Source organism: Sycon ciliatum, chromosome 1 (assembly GCF_964019385.1).
Source record: "Sycon ciliatum chromosome 1, ocSycCili1.1, whole genome shotgun sequence".
Lineage (NCBI taxonomy): Eukaryota > Metazoa > Porifera > Calcarea > Leucosolenida > Sycettidae > Sycon > Sycon ciliatum.
In genome coordinates, this window is record NC_088643.1 from 86,742,596 (window position 1) to 86,760,279 (window position 17,684).

The following is a 17,684-nucleotide window of genomic DNA, read 5'->3' on the forward strand; positions in this document are numbered from 1 at the left end:
AACTGGGGTGAGCAATGTGATTCTGCTAGCGCTGCCGGTAAAGACCGCCCATTTGTTACAACCGCTTGATCGCACCGTATTCAGCTCGCTTGGAGCACATTACCAGTCTGCTAGTACAGCCATTCGACAGGTGAAGCCGAACCATCAGCTGACAATCAGTGACTTCATGCCAGCGTTCACTGATGCGTTCCACAAGTCTATTACACCCACAATTATGTTAGCCAGTTTCAGAGTAACTAGTGTGTCACCACTGAACCTCTCCGCAATACCAGCCAGCAACCTTCTCCCAGCAGCAGTTCACAGGATATCTGCTAGCAACGATTGTTGGAGTGAGCAGCAACACTCAGTGTTTCAGCGCCACTTCGGTGGTGAGACTGACGGTGAGAGCGAGGATGACGACGACTATGACGCGTGGAAATTACGCAAAACAAGCACTGTAGAAGCAGCCAACCAGCAATCATCAGCAGTATTTCTGCTCGCCCAGTCGCTGGTATTATCCAGAGTGGTCTCGCAGACTACAGCTGACCTGTTCCACAAGCTAGTGATGAAGCCGCAGCGCTTGCCATCTGCCGCTAGCCAAGCCAGGTCACTGCCCAGTGATGAGTTCGTGACAACACTGAAAGAATTAGAAAAGGAAAAGAAGTTTCATTCCGGTTTTGCCAGTTCTACTATTCTACCAATTCCTGAAAATAAATCGTACCATTCCATCCAATGATCACGCCATGTCTGTAAAACGCGCTATAAAAGAAGCTCTCACTCTCTCTATCAAGTTCAGTTGAAGACTCAGTCTCAGCTCCCAGTCTTAGTTCACTAACTTTACTTTGAGCTCGGATTTGCAATGACTACTCACAACGTAAAACTGACAGTCCTTGTCTGTTGATCGTGAGGAGTTGAACTTGGACCAAGCAAGCTATACTGGTTGATCCCTGGGTTGTGCTGGGCTCGTCATGAGACCGCACATGTCTATTACGTCGCCGCCGCTCGTAGTGACTTCTGGGTCCGGTCACTGAGCGCAGGGATGCAACACAGTTATTAGGTGTCCCGAATTAGGATACCCCAAAAAGTACCCCAAAAAGTATGTCAAATATCCCACGAAAAAATACCTGCCAAAAATTTCACTCAAGCAACTTACCCGGGTGATAATCCTTCTCTTAGACAAGCCTCCATGCTTACAAGCAATTCCATCAGGGACTCTGCAGTATTATTCTGCGAGAAAACTACCCTGCCACGTGGTCCCAGAGCAATTTTTTTAATGCACTTAAAAAGGTCGGACTTTCGAGCACCAGGGTCTACCAGTTACCTTCAGGGTGCCCAGTGGTTGGGCACAACACAAATTTCCAAGATCACCTGATAATGGATCTCACGGCATGAAACTCTGTGAGGCTTCAAACAAACTGCCTCGGTACTACTGTGTATCCTCTCCTCTTGATTTGTACTTACAGTTTCGTACAGTTGAGCACGTTGGAAGTACAGCTCAGGGTCATCCGGTGCGAGGCTGATGGCTGACGTATAGTTCAGGACGGCATCGCTCAGCTTGCCAAGTTTCAGCTTGAGGTCACCACGAGCGCGGTACGCCCGAACACTGCTTCCATCATGAAATATCATGTTGTTCAGGTCTGACAAAGCTTCCTAACAAGACACACCCGGTACACACAAACACACAACAGTATAATTATTAGTGTTGCATGCAATACCCACATACCACATACCCACATACCCACAAGTGTACACACATAATGCACGCATGCAGACGCGTAGATGATGAAGAAGAGCAGCGAGCTAATGTCGCCAGACAAATTTGATGGTGTTGTGTCCTGCTCAAGGCAGACCAACTCTTCGAAAGATGGGAATGAATAGATCAGTGAAACGCAATGGCTTTAAAGGGAAGCTGGCTGCAAAGGCGGCTTGAGAGGTGACATGTGAATGTGCTAGCGTTATGCGCAAGGCGCAAGAGGTCCAGCAGTGCAGCGTGCAACAGTGCGTGGAAGCAGGTGCAAACAGTAGCAGCCTAAGTGCCAAGACCCATGCAGGGAAAGGTGCTATAATATCACCAGATGGGTACAGGTATGTCAACTCTGTCCAATGCCATGCATACCGTATGTACAAGCAACACACACTACAGGCACGCACACAGACATACACACACATACACAGAAACACACACACACAGACACACATGCACACACGCACGCCACACACACACACACACACGTGCACACACACACACATATACACACACACACACACACACAAACACACACACACACACACACACAAACTTACACACACGCGCTCGCACGCGGGCACGAGCAATAATAGACAAATTCACCCTGTGTACTCACAGCATCTTGATTCTGCAATAGCCACAACAAGTGCCGATACCAGAGAGCATCCGTAAAGTGCGGGCAAATCGCTAATGCCCTGTGATGTACGCAAGTGTTCACACACAGGTAAACATGCACATGTGCAATGCATGTGTGTGCGTGTACAAGACACATACATACACACACGTGCACATACACACATACACACATGTGCACACACACACAACATGCACACACACACACGCACATGCACATGCACACACACACACGCACATGCACATGCACACACACACACACACACACAACATGCACACACACACACACACACACACATAACATGCACGCACACCCACACACACAGCCCATCACCGAACAGGTCATGTGTACTGAGATAGATGGGGTAAAGCAGACCACACTCTGACTGGCATACATGAGAGTAAATAGCACTGGCCCACCGGGCAGAAGTGTTCAACACGCCTCCTAGTATACTCTGCACCTCCGTTTTTTCAGTTTTTTTTCTTCAAAAGAACTGTTCTCGCAGTGGGGTAAATGAAAAGCTATGAAATATTGCCCATGTAATTTCAAACTAGAACTGCTCTTTAGAGTTGAAAAACTTACCGGGTCATATCATGGAATGACTCCCGTAGCTCACCCAGCTGTAAAAGCAACAATAGACAGATGAAAATAATCAGCCTCGTATTGTGCTAGGTCGCTGGGATAGCCATAGCAAACCGGCTCACTTGTGAGATATAGCGCTGTTGATGCCACACGTCGAAAGGCAAAAACTTGATGTTTTCAGTATCTCATTTCATATACGAGCACTGTGCAGGGGCGGATCCAGGAGGGGTTCCGCGGAACCCCCTAAATTTTGTAAATGTAGTACTGGCAACCATATGCGTGTCCATGTAAATGTATCAGCTATTCAGTTTTGACTACTGGAACCCCCCCCCCCCCCCCCCTGTAGAGATCACTGGATCCGCCACTGCTGTGCATACTACAAGATGCTGGGATGCATGCAAAGAGCATTCAAGTCACACCAATGCCAAACTCACTTTCATTAGTAGAGCACCACGCCGGCAATAGGCCGTTGCACGTAGCGCACTGCCTGTCAGCTTGCTGTCAGCGATTGGTGTGAGCCGCTGTACCTCCAACTTGATTTGCTTCACAAGCAAACAAACCACACACAAACACACACACACACACACACAAACACACACACACACACACACACACACACACACACACACACATACACACACACATGAACGTCTGCCGTCTATCGATCCGGTGAAGATTTCCAATTTATTTTGACTTCGTGCTTTGGTTTCGTTTTCAGTCCAGGATACATTGGCCGGCAGTGGTCAGCCAAAGTGTGGACCATCCATCCTTTGCAATAGCGCTGACTAAGACTGGAAAGTTGGAGAAGCTGAGTAAGGACGTACAGCACAGGCCAACAGTGAATGTTTGCAAACCCTTTTATTTGCTATTACAATACGCATGAGCATTGGACACATGTCATGTACTGGTTAGAGAGTTCTCACTATCTTTTGGCCTTGGGGCTTGCCGACAATTGCACCGTCGGTTTTGGCGAGCGGCCCAAGATCTCATTCGAATGCAACGGTGCACTGCAATTTAAAGCCCTCCGCATCGAGAATTTTCTTGCATCCAAACTTCTCTCTTTGGATCTCCAATATTCCGCACCACACTGTGTCAAACAATACACCGCTGAAAAGCTTGTTCTCTCAGTTTTCCAATGAGCTGTCATTTGCAACAATCGGAGAGAGGACACCAGGTTTACAGAACCGTGCTTGTTCTCTGTACAAATGAACATAAACATAAAATTCATACGTCCTTTGGCATTATCATGTGTATTTTCAAATGTGCACGCGTTTTTTAAAGAATGGAATGCAAATACATGCCCTTCATCATGAAAGGGCTAAACATTAGAGCATTAGAGCATCAATACTGTCCTTATGTCAAGTTACATATACTTTGACCACAGCATATACTAGTACATGTACTCGCATGAGCAAATTAGATATCACGTACCGAGAGAATGCTGCTGTCTGCTATTGCTGGTGCTACGTTACTCAGCTCCCGTAAAGTCTTTCCATTTTCAAATGGCAATGAAGTGCTGCATTGATGCAACAGCCGACATTGGCAAACAAATGGTCAGAGAAGGCACACACACGCATAGACAGTCAGAAAGCCACCTACATACGTCTACAGGTAAAGACCGTGCAACCATGTCAAAGATCTGGATTTTTCAAATTAGCCAGCATTCGGGGAAATTGTATGCTCGTACACCATGCAGCCAGACAAGGTTTGCCTCTTACAATCGCTTCATTCCATCCACCCTGCTTGCTTCCTCAGGATCTGCAAAGAAAACCCAGAACACAGTTAAAAGGCAACGCAATCAGACAACTTTGAACAACTAATATTAATAGCTAAGCGAAGAACAGCTATTCCACCAGCCGACACATCAATTGACAGACCAAGACGAGCAGCAGCTAGCGGCAACAGGACATAAACATTCCCGTACATGGACAGATTCAAGAAGCGGAGCTGATGAGAACGGACACAACTGCAGCAGGTGAAACGGACAATGGCAGGAGACGTGGCAACTGGCAAGTCAGTGGCGGAAACGGGTGACGGCGGTGGTACAGACAGCGAGTCAGGCGGTAAGCATGAGAGTGGTGATGAGAGTCAAGAGTGGCATGCATAGATTTGCCGCGTAAAATCATGTGGCATGAGAACACCAGAAGAGTGTCTACCACCAGCTAAGGAGAATCAAGAAGCCTCCAGTCCGGCCTCCCATCCGGCCAGCTCAGTTGTCACAAGTGCAGTTGCAACTGCAGGGGAGTCAACCACATACACACCCACCGCCGATGGCCCAATAGAGGACACCAGATTGGCGGCCGCCGCAAGAGAGACAGTCGCCAACAGCAAAGATTCCACCTCCGTAGTGAAGCATAGCTATCATTCTTGCTATGTCCCCCGGAACAAGAAGTGCACTACCCATGCGTCATGGCGCAAGTCAGATCCTAAAAATCTCGTGTCCACCATCAAACGAAAAGGCAGCATTAGCCCTTCACCTGAGTCACCACATACTAGGGAGGTTTAGTCCCACGTAATCCGTGGGTACTTTACGTGTGTGTACCACGTGATACTCAGTGACCCACGTACAGACGTTTTCTGATTCACGACATACTGTGTATGGAGGCTCACCCACGTTCCGCCAGAACGTGGGTGAAAATCAGAATGGAGCGCATTTTGCGAGCTGTGAGGGTGCTCAGCTGAAGAAATTTCCGAAGCACGAAATAAAAATATTCGATGAGCTTCTTAGGCCCGGGTAGCTTCGTCTTTGACCAGGTTTGGGCCTTTCGCTTCATGCTTTTGTTTGTTCCGTGTGACTAAACACAACATTGCAACGTGGATGCCCTTCATCCAATTTACGTGGATCACCCACGTACGCGTTTCCGTTACGTGGGAACTAAACCTCCCTACTATCAGGTCAAGGCCCCTGTAAACACCTCAGAAACCACTGTTGCACTGTCAACAATTCGCACGTGGAATTTGCTGCTCGCAAAAGTGGACAAGGACATTCTGAAGGAAAGACTATCCACCACAGTAATCACGACATTGCCATCTTCGTAGACGATTCTAACGAAAGAGGTGAAGATCGGCATATGGTGGATACCCACACCTGGTCTACTAAACATGCATGCCCTGTTGGCTACCTGCTCGCCGACACAATTGTGGCCAGTGGTTGTTTTTGCGAGCAGCAAATTCCACGTGCGAATTGTTGACAGTGCAACAGTGGTTTCTGAGGTGTTTACAGGGGAGAGGGAAGAAGATCAAGCATGTGCTGACTAAACGTCCTAAGCAACGTTTATGGAGTTGTTAAAGCAGTCCGTGGTGTGGTGGGAGACGATGCTTCAACACAGTCAGTCAGTCAGGGGCTAAGCACAACACAGTCAGGGGCTAAGCACAACACAGTCAGTCAGGGGCTAAGAAAGGGCACGCTGTGGAGCTTGGTAACTTGTTCAAAGCTCGTACAGTCTTCATAGGCTGCTACCCTCATATATTAAATATAGGGCTAAGAAACGGAATGGCGGATGCTTTTGGCCAGCGACGTCAAATGACCAGCTCAGGTTTCACAAGTACCGTTTTGCTGTCCAAGCTGACATCCGGAAAGCGTTCTTTATGATCGGCATCCGGAAGGAGGACATACCTGCAGTATGTGTGGCCTGAGAACAGCAGCGATGAGATGTGAGTCTGGCGGCTCACCAATTTGCCAATCGGCGCCAACTGTTCACCGTTCATCCTTAACACAGTGCTGCTACATCATGTGGACGTACTGATAAAAAGCGCTACATCAGAGGAAGGGTGTACCGTGCTGGCATTAATGATCTCTCAGTGTTGCCGCTATGCAGAGCGCTGGCATGGCACATACCACCATGGAATGCTGCCAAATCCTTACGTGCATGATTGTGTCCACATAAAATCGGTTGTGGCGACAAACGCGATTAGGCCGGCTGCAGGGACGCCGTAATGTCGCACTCGCCCCAGCACCATTCAAACAATTCCCTTTGGCAGTTCACGGCACGAACTTCAACAAAGCCCCGTGAATGTGTACTAGGGGAAGGCTAAACAGCATGTCTCTAGACATCAATAGGCATCGTATGAAAAGCCAGTCAATAGCACTAAAGAGCGAAAGCCTTTGTCACGGTTCGGTTTCACTCGCGCACCGGGCCCGAGCTGCCAGCGCAAACAAATGCCGGGCGCGAGCTGGCAGCACAAACAAACACCGTACTCACACGAGACCGCTGGGCCAACGGATGGCCACAGCCATCAAAAACAGGAACAAACCCATCCACGGCTCTTTCTCTTGCTAGCTGTGCTGCTGCGTGCATCCAACTGTTTTGCAATTTCTCCCTCCCACCCACGCCTCTTGATCTGTCCTAGCTCACTATTCTGGACAAATATTAATTCAATTGCAATGAAGCGCCGGGGGCCGGCGGGGGCATTCGGCGGCTTGGTCTGATTCCTAGCTTGTTGGTAACCAGGTAACCGGCTTGAGGTTTCCAAGGTTGCTATGACAACGTGCAGTCATGCGCAGGGCCACCCAACATGCGTTGGGGGCCCAGGAAAGACAGAAACGCGTTGCTAGGCAACAGCAAAAGCGCTCAGCGAGTATCACGCTACTCATGCAGCGCGCACGTTGGCTTAGGGTATCACGCTACCCTTGCGCTGCGGGGTACCACATTGCCCCTCGCTGGAATCAGACCCGCGCCCCGGATACCTTGCGCTGGCCTCCTGACGGCCAAACTCAACCAACTTGCGCGCTGTGACTGGGGTTGTGCATGCATTAGCAACATAATGTGGCCCAGGTCGGCAGACTTTCATTAGCCAAGCGAGCTACTCAGGCCAGGGCGCATGATCACTATTCGCAGCACTTATCGTCCATGCAGCAGTCGGGTTAACGTTAGTTAGCATGCACAATTTTAACTTCTATGGTGTGATATATTGCTATTGCTGCATCGCTCCGCTCATCTGTAATGCCGGTACCAGTAGGATTGCTGTAATTTTTAAGTAATTGTTGACTAAATTCCCTGAACGTCAAAAACCATGTTGAAACTGTATTCTTGGTCATTAGATTATGGGCATGCATCTAATAGCCTCTCTAAAATAAGTGCCGCAGTGTAACGAGCGCCTCACCTCTTAATGGGTTCGAAATGTCTAAGCGCATCGGCGCTAGTTCGCGAGAATACAGTATGTCATCGGAATGTAACCCAGCAAAAATTACCCCTCAATCCTTCAATCCTTCCCATTGCTGATACACAACATACCGATGCACGTGATGCAAATTTCGTGGCCATAATTATATCAGAAAGTGTGATTTATTGCACACCACAACTTGTGCATTCTCTTTGTGTAACTTTGCTAACCGTTTGATCACATACACTGCGTTAGTTCTAGTCTGTGTGTGTGTGTGTGTGCCGACGACAGATAGATAAATACTTCGTTCCAGCCGCCGATGCAAGCGAATTTCAAATTGCGGAGCGGAGCGCACGCCAAGTAAATTCTCACGCAAATATCGGGAGCTCCAGCCACTGAAGACGATGTCGTCGTGATGTACCTGGAAGAATCTGATGGTGCTTATGGTGGGAAAGCCATCGAGAGTGATCCCCGTGTCGACAGTCTCCCAGAGACGGAATTTTAGGCCATCGACTTTCTACGTACCTGATTGACGGCAGCGCAGCGTGACTTGCGCACGATCTTACGGAGCCATCGGACAGCGATTCTGGGGCGATTCTGCTCTGAATTGCGGGCGAGGCACGGCCACTGAAGTCTCTGATGGCTATGACGTTCGTTTCCGCTCCGAAGTCGACTTGTTTTGGCAGTATCATGTAAATGTCGGAATCTGACGATTTGCACTATGTACAATTTCCGTGTTTGGACGTATAGGTGCCAATTTAGCAGCGTATGTGTGTGGTATGTGAAAATAATTTTTTCCATTGCCAAGAAGTTGTACCAGACTTCCAAGAAAACATAACTTGCACATACAAAATGTGCTCTCGTTGTGAGTTATTGGCATCCTTCTAAATGTTATGGATTTCATATACAAAAAGCACTTGCCGGTGAAGGGTTAGAATGATCCACTGATTTGTCAGGTGCCGAGAATTGGCCCAAGTTTGAAGGCACCAACGTTTTCAGCAGGCAGCTTGAACTGAGTGAGCCGCATGTTGCATTGCACAAGTATCAGGTCATGCAAACAACTACAGTTAGTACGTGTCAGTTACGCTCGTTAGTCCGACCCAGAGTGCACATTTGACGCCCTCAGTTTGCACGGCTCTTGATGCCCTGGGAGTGGCACAAATGCAGCTGGACGTACACATGTACAAATATTATGATGTAATCAGACTTGGTACCGGGCGCCAGTTTTGCACTTTGGGTCGGATTTCACTGAGCGCAACTGTACTTGTACAGACAAGTGGCTAGACTGCAGACTTCCACACCTGCAAACGCACCACACTTCAGTGCAGCAAGTATTCGAAGCGATAATTAAGGCAGCCAAGTGTGAAGTCAAATAGGCGGGGAAAACGCGAGCTCAACATTGCGAGCAATCCACTTTCCTACTTTTATCGTCAAGTTCGCTACCACTAACGTGTATGATGTAAAATAAAACGGAAAATACCACATCTGCTGGTCCTACTAGCAAAAGGACCTGGAACAACAGGTTACACACAACACTCAATCTGCGGACAGCATGCTATTTCGTTCTTTGTGAACTCATCAGCGCAGCACAGAGGAAATGAGGCCGAACCTGATAGCAATGGAAATAAAAATTTCCAATCAGGCCCGAGCGTACCTGTTATACAACATGTTATGCTAGATGTGATACTCACCAATGCCTTTAGATCGCCAGTAGTCGTCATACCACTCAGTCCACTTGCTCTTCGTCCAGTCATAGTCAGTTAATGGTAACCTGGTGTAGCAAAGTTTGCACACACACACACACACATACACACACACACACACACACACACACGCGTGCGCGCACACATGTACACACACACACACACACACACACACACACACACACACACACACACACACACGCACACAGAGTGCCTTGATTGAAATATGCATCTCTCTGTTGCAAAAGAGATCTGACTTATCGGAACATAACTCGAGTACAATGTCTCTATAGTCAGTTTGCCAAACAATAACACTTGCGCTTGTGGGCGCTAACTTTGTTGGCTGTGTTTGCGTATATGAAAATCATCTCCATAGGATGTATACAGTGGCATGGGCCATGTACAGGATACCGTAGGAAAAGTGGTGCAGCTGCTCAAGATCAACGTCACTTGACAAGTTGATAACGCCTGGCTCTACGAGGCATTGCAACCACTCGCCCATCACCTATGCTCTTTGGCAGTGCCTGGCCGAGCCAAGCATTACAGCCGCCCATCCGTGATCATTTACCCACGTAGTACATGTGAACAACCAGCCAAGCAAGCGGACAAGCAAAGGCACAAACACACACACTAGAGGTCACTGAAGCCTGCCTTTTTTTTTTTTTTTTACGTACTATGCCACTATGTGACAGCTGACATCTATAGCTTGGCTTGGGAGTATGAATTGAGAGGTAACCTCATTCAGAATACAGGACATAGGGCAAGTTGCACTAAGATGTATTATTTCCTGAACTGTATCTCCCACTTATATCCACGTTGAGCTATTTTACGTTATAGTACCGTGTATCGTTTGAAATTATTGACTCGCATCTCAATTCATTTTCATCCTTGAGGCGGTGGTATTCTTATGGATGCGGAAAATTCAGCTTGACTGTGACCGGTGTGAACCATAATAATGTTTGTTTATTTACATGATGTGAATTAGAAGAAGAAAACACATGGAAACGAGATATGAAGCAACTATCCACAAATGTAACAAGATAATAAGCGGTCAGTACGTGCGATACCAGGGCACACAACTGACAGGCTACTGAGACATTCAGCGACCTACAACCTAGCTCCAACACATCTCCAGTGCGCAAACCAACAGCCTTCCAACTTGGAAGGTTCAAGGTTGGGTAGGACCAAAGAGTGGGGGGGGGGGTCTTGTTACATTCGTGGATAGTTGCTTCAGAACTCATTTCCATGTGTTTTCTTCTTCTATTTTACATTTAATACTGGCTCATTATCTGAGTTCGATATATGATATTTTTCATCAGTTGTATGTCTCTGTGACATCATTATTGTGCATTTTACGTATTCAACGCTTCTGCTACGCTGTCAACAATGCACCAGTCTTTGGAGATACTGTTGGCTGATGCGAGATGGGTGAGGTTGAGAGTTCCTTTTCCTCAGAACAAGAAGTTTCATCTTCTGGAAGCATAACATCTGGAAAAGACAAATCTAGGCTACCGTTCTGGTGTGACTTCAGATGGTAGTACATGGTCTCAACACTCTCTCCTCTATCAATCTATTTACTCACATTATTGTCTTTACCAACCACACAACAAGCCGACCTGTTTGGATGCTATTACGCGTTGTATTATCAGGACATAGGCAACAATTGCCGCATACAGTATGCAATACTATGGTCCAATGCCATAGTATCGCAAGCACCAATGTGCGTTAGTCTGCCCATGCCAGGGGTAATGGGGGCAATAATTGCCCGGCGAGAATTCAGGCGTTTCAATACACGAGCATACGGTAGGGATGCACTTGTGAGCACATGTAGGCACTCTTGGCTCAATGCCGGCCTGACCCACGATCCCTACCGTTCTTAGGCGTGTCAATACATGAGCATACGGTAAGGATGCACTTGTGAGCACATGTAGGCGCACTTGGCTCAATGCCGGCCTGACCCACGATCCCTACCGTTCTCCCTTCCGGGATGGCTTAGAATGGAATGATGGTTAGAGATGATGGGGTGGGTGGTGGTGCTCAAAAACTGGCCAAGGTTGTCAAGCGATCTGACTGTTGGCGCAGCAAGGATGAAGAAGAAACAGCATCGAGAGCCGGAGTAATGCGCATGCTCCGCGCGGTCCCGTGCCGGAGCGCGGGAGTTCGGAGCGCGAGAGTTCGGAGTGCGTGTTCTGCACGGGCACGTGATGCGCTATGGCAAGTACGTGCAAATTATGTTAAGAATGTAATTGTTGGTGGGTTGCTAACTTCACTTACCGTGCCATGCACGGAAACTTATATTAAAAAAAAAAAAGCAATACGATCACAACTACAACTACTGTACATATAAGTGTGCAAGCTTCATACTCCATCTTACTTGTCCTTCGAACAGTCTCTCAGCTGGGTAAATGCAGGCAGCACACGGGGCACACTGAGTGACCTGAAGCGAGCATTCTCGATTTCTTCCACCATGCCTCGGAGACATGGTTCCTTTGTCTTGACAGTATCCCTGATAGCAGAATACATGATAAACATCAAAAGCAAACAGTAAATTCTTTAACCCATTGAACGCGCGTGGCGTCTATAGACGTCATTAAAAATGACGCCCGTGCGCGGATGACGTATATAGACGTCATGGACGTACTACAAAAGTACGATCTAGAGATCGGCTCGAGGACGCGCTCCTACAGCGTGTAGAGCGCTGAAAACTTGCTGGCATGCCGTCCACGTGCCCTTGATGCTGTGGCGCGAAAATGAAAAGCAGGGACTAATATTTGGCCGTGCAGCGTGATCGCGTTTTGAACGTTCTGAAATATCGTGCGGCGATTTGAATTTCGATATGTCAAGAAGACGTCTATCTGCCGCGGAAGCTCTTCCCCTGGTCTGCCTGGATGCTGACAGTGACCAGGAGCCGTTTGATGGCGACTACGACTCTGACGAGTGGTTTCCAGGCGAGCGTGAAGCGGACGCAGCTGATGCTGTTGCTGCGGAAGTTGAGATTCGTCCTGCTGATGACGACAACTCAGCTCCTGCTGCTGTGTTGGATTCAGCTGACGAGGGAGATGTCGAGGACCATGAGAGGGGGGGGGGGGAAGATGATGAAGCTGAGGATGTCATGCCATCAACAAACGGCTTGTATCTACTTTTCCACAATATCCTTTAACATTTTGTTCACAGTGGGTCCAATGTTAACCCGACTGCTGCATGGACGATAAGTGCTGCGAATAGTGATCATGCACCCTGGCCTGAGTAGCTCGCTTGGAAAGTCTGCCGACCTGGGCCACATTATGTTGCTAATACATGCACAACCCCAGTCACAGCGCACAAGTAGTTGGTTGAGTTTGGCCGTCAGGAGGCCAGCGCAAGGTATCCGGGGCGCGGGTCTGATTCCAGCGAGGGGCAATTATGTGGTACCCCGCAGCGCAAGGGTAGCGTGATACCCTAAGCCAACGTGCGTGCTGCATGAGTAGCGTGATACTCGCCGAGCGCTTTTGCTGTTGCCTAGCAACGCGTTTCTGTCTTTCCTGGGCCCCCAAATGCATGTTGGGTGGCCCTGTGCATGACTGCACGTTGTCATAGCAACCTTGGAAATCTCAAGCCGGTTACCAACAAGCTAGGAATCAGACCAAGCCGCCGAATGCCCCCAAATTCTGCGTTGGTCAGCCGAATGACCTTAGTGTGGTATTCAAGCGCTTCAGCTACATGTACGTAGTTCAAATGCGTGCCATTCGTATGGTTGTTTTCCCTTAGTGACACTGATAAGGGTTTGAATCGCATGTAGTCGGCAAAAGCAATGGGTGGCATGATGCCTTAGGTGGGAGCTATAGCACAGCAACTGAGGGTGCAGGTAACTTATCATAAGTATCAGAGGCGTGCGTGCACAGTCAGTGCTAGAACGTGAGTGCATACGTCCGCGAATGGGCGTACCAGCGAGTGTACCTGCATGCGTGCTTGCGCGGTGTCAGACTGCGGGTGCGCGTACGCGTGCATGCATATGTGTGTGCATGCGTGGGGGTGTGCGTGCGTGTGTATGTGTATGCGGGTGCGTGTATGTGGGTGTGGCTGTGCGCGCTTGCGCCAGCGCAAGGTATCCGGGGCGCGGGTCTGATTCCAGCGATGGGCAATGTGGTACCCCACAGCACAAGGGTAGCGTGATACCCTACGCAGCACAAGGGTAGCGTGATACCCTACACAGCACAAGGGTAGCGTGATACCCTACACAGCACAAGGGTAGCGTGATACCCTACGCAGCACAAGGGTAGCGTGATACCCTACGCAGCACAAGGGTAGCGTGATACCCTACGCAGCACAAGGGTAGCGTGATACCCTACACAGCACAAGGGTAGCGTGATACCCTACACAGCCCAAGGGTAGCGTGATACCCTACACAGCACAAGGGTAGCGTGATACCCTATGCAGCACAAGGGTAGCGTGATACCCTACGCAGCACAAGGGTAGCGTGATACCCTACGCAGCACAAGGGTAGCGTGATACCCTACACAGCACAAGGGTAGCGTGATACCCTACGCAGCACAAGGGTAGCGTGATACCCTACGCAGCACAAGGGTAGCGTGATACCCTACGCAGCACAAGGGTAGCGTGATACCCTACGCAGCACAAGGGTAGCGTGATACCCTACGCAGCACAAGGGTAGCGTGATACCCTACACAGCACAAGGGTAGCGTGATACCCTACGCAGCGCGAGGGTAGCGTGATACCCTATGCCAACGTGCGCGCTGCATGAGTAGCGTGATACTCGCCAAGCGCTTTTGCTGTTGCCTAGCAACGCGTTTCTGTCTTTCCTGGCCCCCAAATGCATGTTGGGTGGCCCTGCGCATGACTGCACGTTGTCATAGCAACCTTTGAAATCTCAAGCCGGTTACCAACAAGCTAGGAATCAGACCAAGCCGCCGAATGCCCCCAAATTCCGCGTTGGTCAGCTGAATGACCTTAGTATGGTATTCAAGCGCTTCAGCTACATGCATGTAGTTGAATGCATGCCATTCGTATGTTTGTATTCCCTTAGTGACACTGATAAGGGTTTGAATCGCATGCAGTCGCAAAAGCTATGGGTGGCATGGTGCCATAGGTGAGAGCAATAGCACCGCAACTAAGTGGAGCAGATAGCTTCTCATAAGTATCAGAAGCGTGCGTGCACAGTAAGTGCTAGAACGTGAGAAATTGCAAAACAGTTGGATGCACGCAGCAGCACAGCTAGCAAGAGAAAGAGCCGTGGATGGGTTTGTTCCTGTTTTTGATGGCTGTGGCCATCCGTTCGCCCAACGCTCGTGTGAGTACGGCGTTTGTTTGTGCTGCCAGCTCGGGCCCGGTGCGCGAGTGAAACCGAACCGTGACAAAGGCTTTCGCTCTTTAGTGCTATTGACTGGCTTTTCATACGATGCCTATTGATGTCTAGAGACATGCTGTCTAGCCTTCCCCTGGTACGCATTCACGGGGCTTTGTTGAAGTTCGTGCCGTGAACTGCCAAAGGGAATTGTTTGAATGGTGCTGGGGCGAGTGCGACATTACGGCGTCCCTGCAGCCGGCCTAATCGCGTTTGTTGCCACAACCGATTTTATTAGGCATTTTGCCTGTTTTGATTTCCACTATAAATAAAGTATACAACAACAACAACGAAGTCTCACAGGCAAGCTGTGGACGCGCTCACCAGACGATTCTGGACGTGAAGGTAAACTGTGAAATTTTAACAAATTTGAATTTTGAATTTTTAGATTTGAAATTGCTCTGAGTTTTAGCGACGGACATGACTGTGATTTGTGAGCATCAATCTACATGTACAAGCGTCTATTTCTGTAAGCCACAAGTCGTAAAACTCATCAACTGTACTTATGTCAGAGGGGCAATCATATTCCATGCACAAAACAAATCAATGTTCTGATAATTGTATATTGACTACGTCTTATGTTGGATTCATTCCTAAAATATTGTAAATAATCCTATAGAGAAAACATCATGAGTCTAATCGTACTTGAATGTTGTAGATGCCAGTCACAGAGCAATACATGTGGTGGCTGACAGCAAAACATTTCTATATGTCCTATCATTGTTTGTAGGCGTTTAGGAAGGGACAAATAACGTAGCTGATATTCCACCGTTTACCGCTGGCGCCGGGTTGCAGGTTGACCTACCTGAAAATCCTCAGCCGTATGATTTTGTCAAGCTGTTTTCACAGATGACCTATGGAACCTGCTGGTTGCGGAGACAAACCGTTATGCCGGACAATACCTGGCTCAGCATGGCCAGCAACTGCCGCCAGCAAGCCGTATGCGAAAGTGGACTCCAGTGACGAAGCCAGAGATGAAAGTGTACATGGCGCTTTACTTGACTATGGGAGTTGTGGTCAAGCCTGAAATTGATATGTACTGGAGCACTGATCCGCTTCTCACTACACCTTTCTTCAACTCCTCTATGCCACGAGATCGCTGGTGTGTAATTTCTACATTCCTCCACTTTGCCAACAACCAGACGGCCGATGCTGACGATAAATTGAGGAAAGTGAGACCTCTACTGAAGCTGATGACCAATCGGCTCCTGGAAGCATACACCCCAGGAATGAACATCTCCATCGATGAAGAGCTGGTCGCTTGGCGTGGTCACCTCCAGTTCAGGCAGTATATCCCGTCAAAGAAAGCCCGCTTTGGAATAAAGGTGTTCGCTGTCTTCAAATCTTCAGGGTATATGTCCAATATTACCGTCTACATCGGCAAGGATGTTGAAACATTCGATGCCGACGTGGTACGTCAGATTGGGAAATCTGGTGCGGTGGTGGCCAAGTTGATGGAACCGTTTGTCTCCAAGGGATATCGATTATTTATCGACAATTCGTACAGCAGTGTCAAGCTAGCACGGTATCTGGCTGACAACGGGACGGCGATGTGCGGCACAGTCAGGAAGAACCGGCGTGGGCTACCCAAACGCCTAGTGAACTATAAAGGCCTCAAGAAAGGCGAATTCATCCACAGAAGCCACGACGGCCTCATCGTAGTCTGGCTAGAGGATACCAAAACAGTGCATTTTCTTTCGACGATCCACAACGACTCAGTGATCGACACCGGCAAGCGCGACATGAACGGGCGGCCTGTGCAGAAGCTCGCACTCATCCAAGAAGAAGAATGAATCTGAAAAATATCGGATTTTGTATGCAGAGGATGGATGTCAATACATGGTAGCGCTGAATGGGTTAACCAGCACAGGTTGCTAAGAATCGGTTATCACACGACCAAGAGCAAACATTAGATAGCTTGCCTTGCATGCTGTCTTACCGGTAGGACCAGGAAATCGCTCTGCAAAAGTTCTTTCGGTTGGGAATTGTGTCAAAATTGTTGAGTTGAGGTCTTTGTAAGTCAAAGCAATGGAAGACTATACAGTCAGACCTCGCTTGACCGCACACATCTGTTTTCAACAAAAAATATCCGGATAGGCGAGGGAACCGAAATGTACATGTATGCATGACATATGCTTTAAATCGGTAACCAACAACTTCCTTCCGGATGGCAAGGGATCCAGATAAAAGAGGACCGGATAAGTGAGGTCTGACTGTATTCAGTGCATACCATATGTGAAAATATTGCAATTTTTAAAAAGGCCATGCACAGGTCAAAGCGCTAATAACTATGTCCTAAATAAGTTTGACCATAACGTTTCGCTGATGATGAAGACGGTATGGACTTTCTCAGCTTACGAACATGGAACATCTACCACTCATACCTAGTCTGATGATCATGTGTCCGCTGATTATGATGTCATTGCTATATAAGCGAATGCACATCCTGCGCACCACTCTCCAGCACATGCTGTTCAAATCTTGCTTTGCAGAAAACTCCTTTGTCATTTCTGTTTACGAGGACTTGACTGTTCACTGGTTTGTCTGTCAGTTGTCAATTTTTATTTTTCCTGCACTCCCTTTACCTGTCGACGA

General features: G+C 48.4%; 1 protein-coding gene across 2 annotated transcripts in view; it reads right to left on the reverse strand.

The window, feature by feature from the left end:
- The window catches only part of LOC135806120 (uncharacterized), an 87,537-nt gene that overhangs the window by 45,035 nt on the left and 24,818 nt on the right, over nt 1-17,684 (reverse strand). For both annotated transcript variants that reach the window (XR_010551205.1, XM_065320272.1), the window contains exons 16-23: nt 12,123-12,254; nt 9,737-9,816; nt 4,661-4,700; nt 4,374-4,458; nt 3,377-3,484; nt 2,943-2,980; nt 2,343-2,421; nt 1,441-1,629 (exon numbers count right to left, since the gene is read on the reverse strand). Coding sequence is in view for 1 of the 2 variants with exons in the window: in XM_065320272.1 (XP_065176344.1) it covers nt 1,441-1,629; nt 2,343-2,421; nt 2,943-2,980; nt 3,377-3,484; nt 4,374-4,458; nt 4,661-4,700; nt 9,737-9,816; nt 12,123-12,254 (751 nt within the window). In the remaining variant the exon portion in view is untranslated. The remainder of the gene's footprint in view (nt 1-1,440; nt 1,630-2,342; nt 2,422-2,942; nt 2,981-3,376; nt 3,485-4,373; nt 4,459-4,660; nt 4,701-9,736; nt 9,817-12,122; nt 12,255-17,684) is intronic.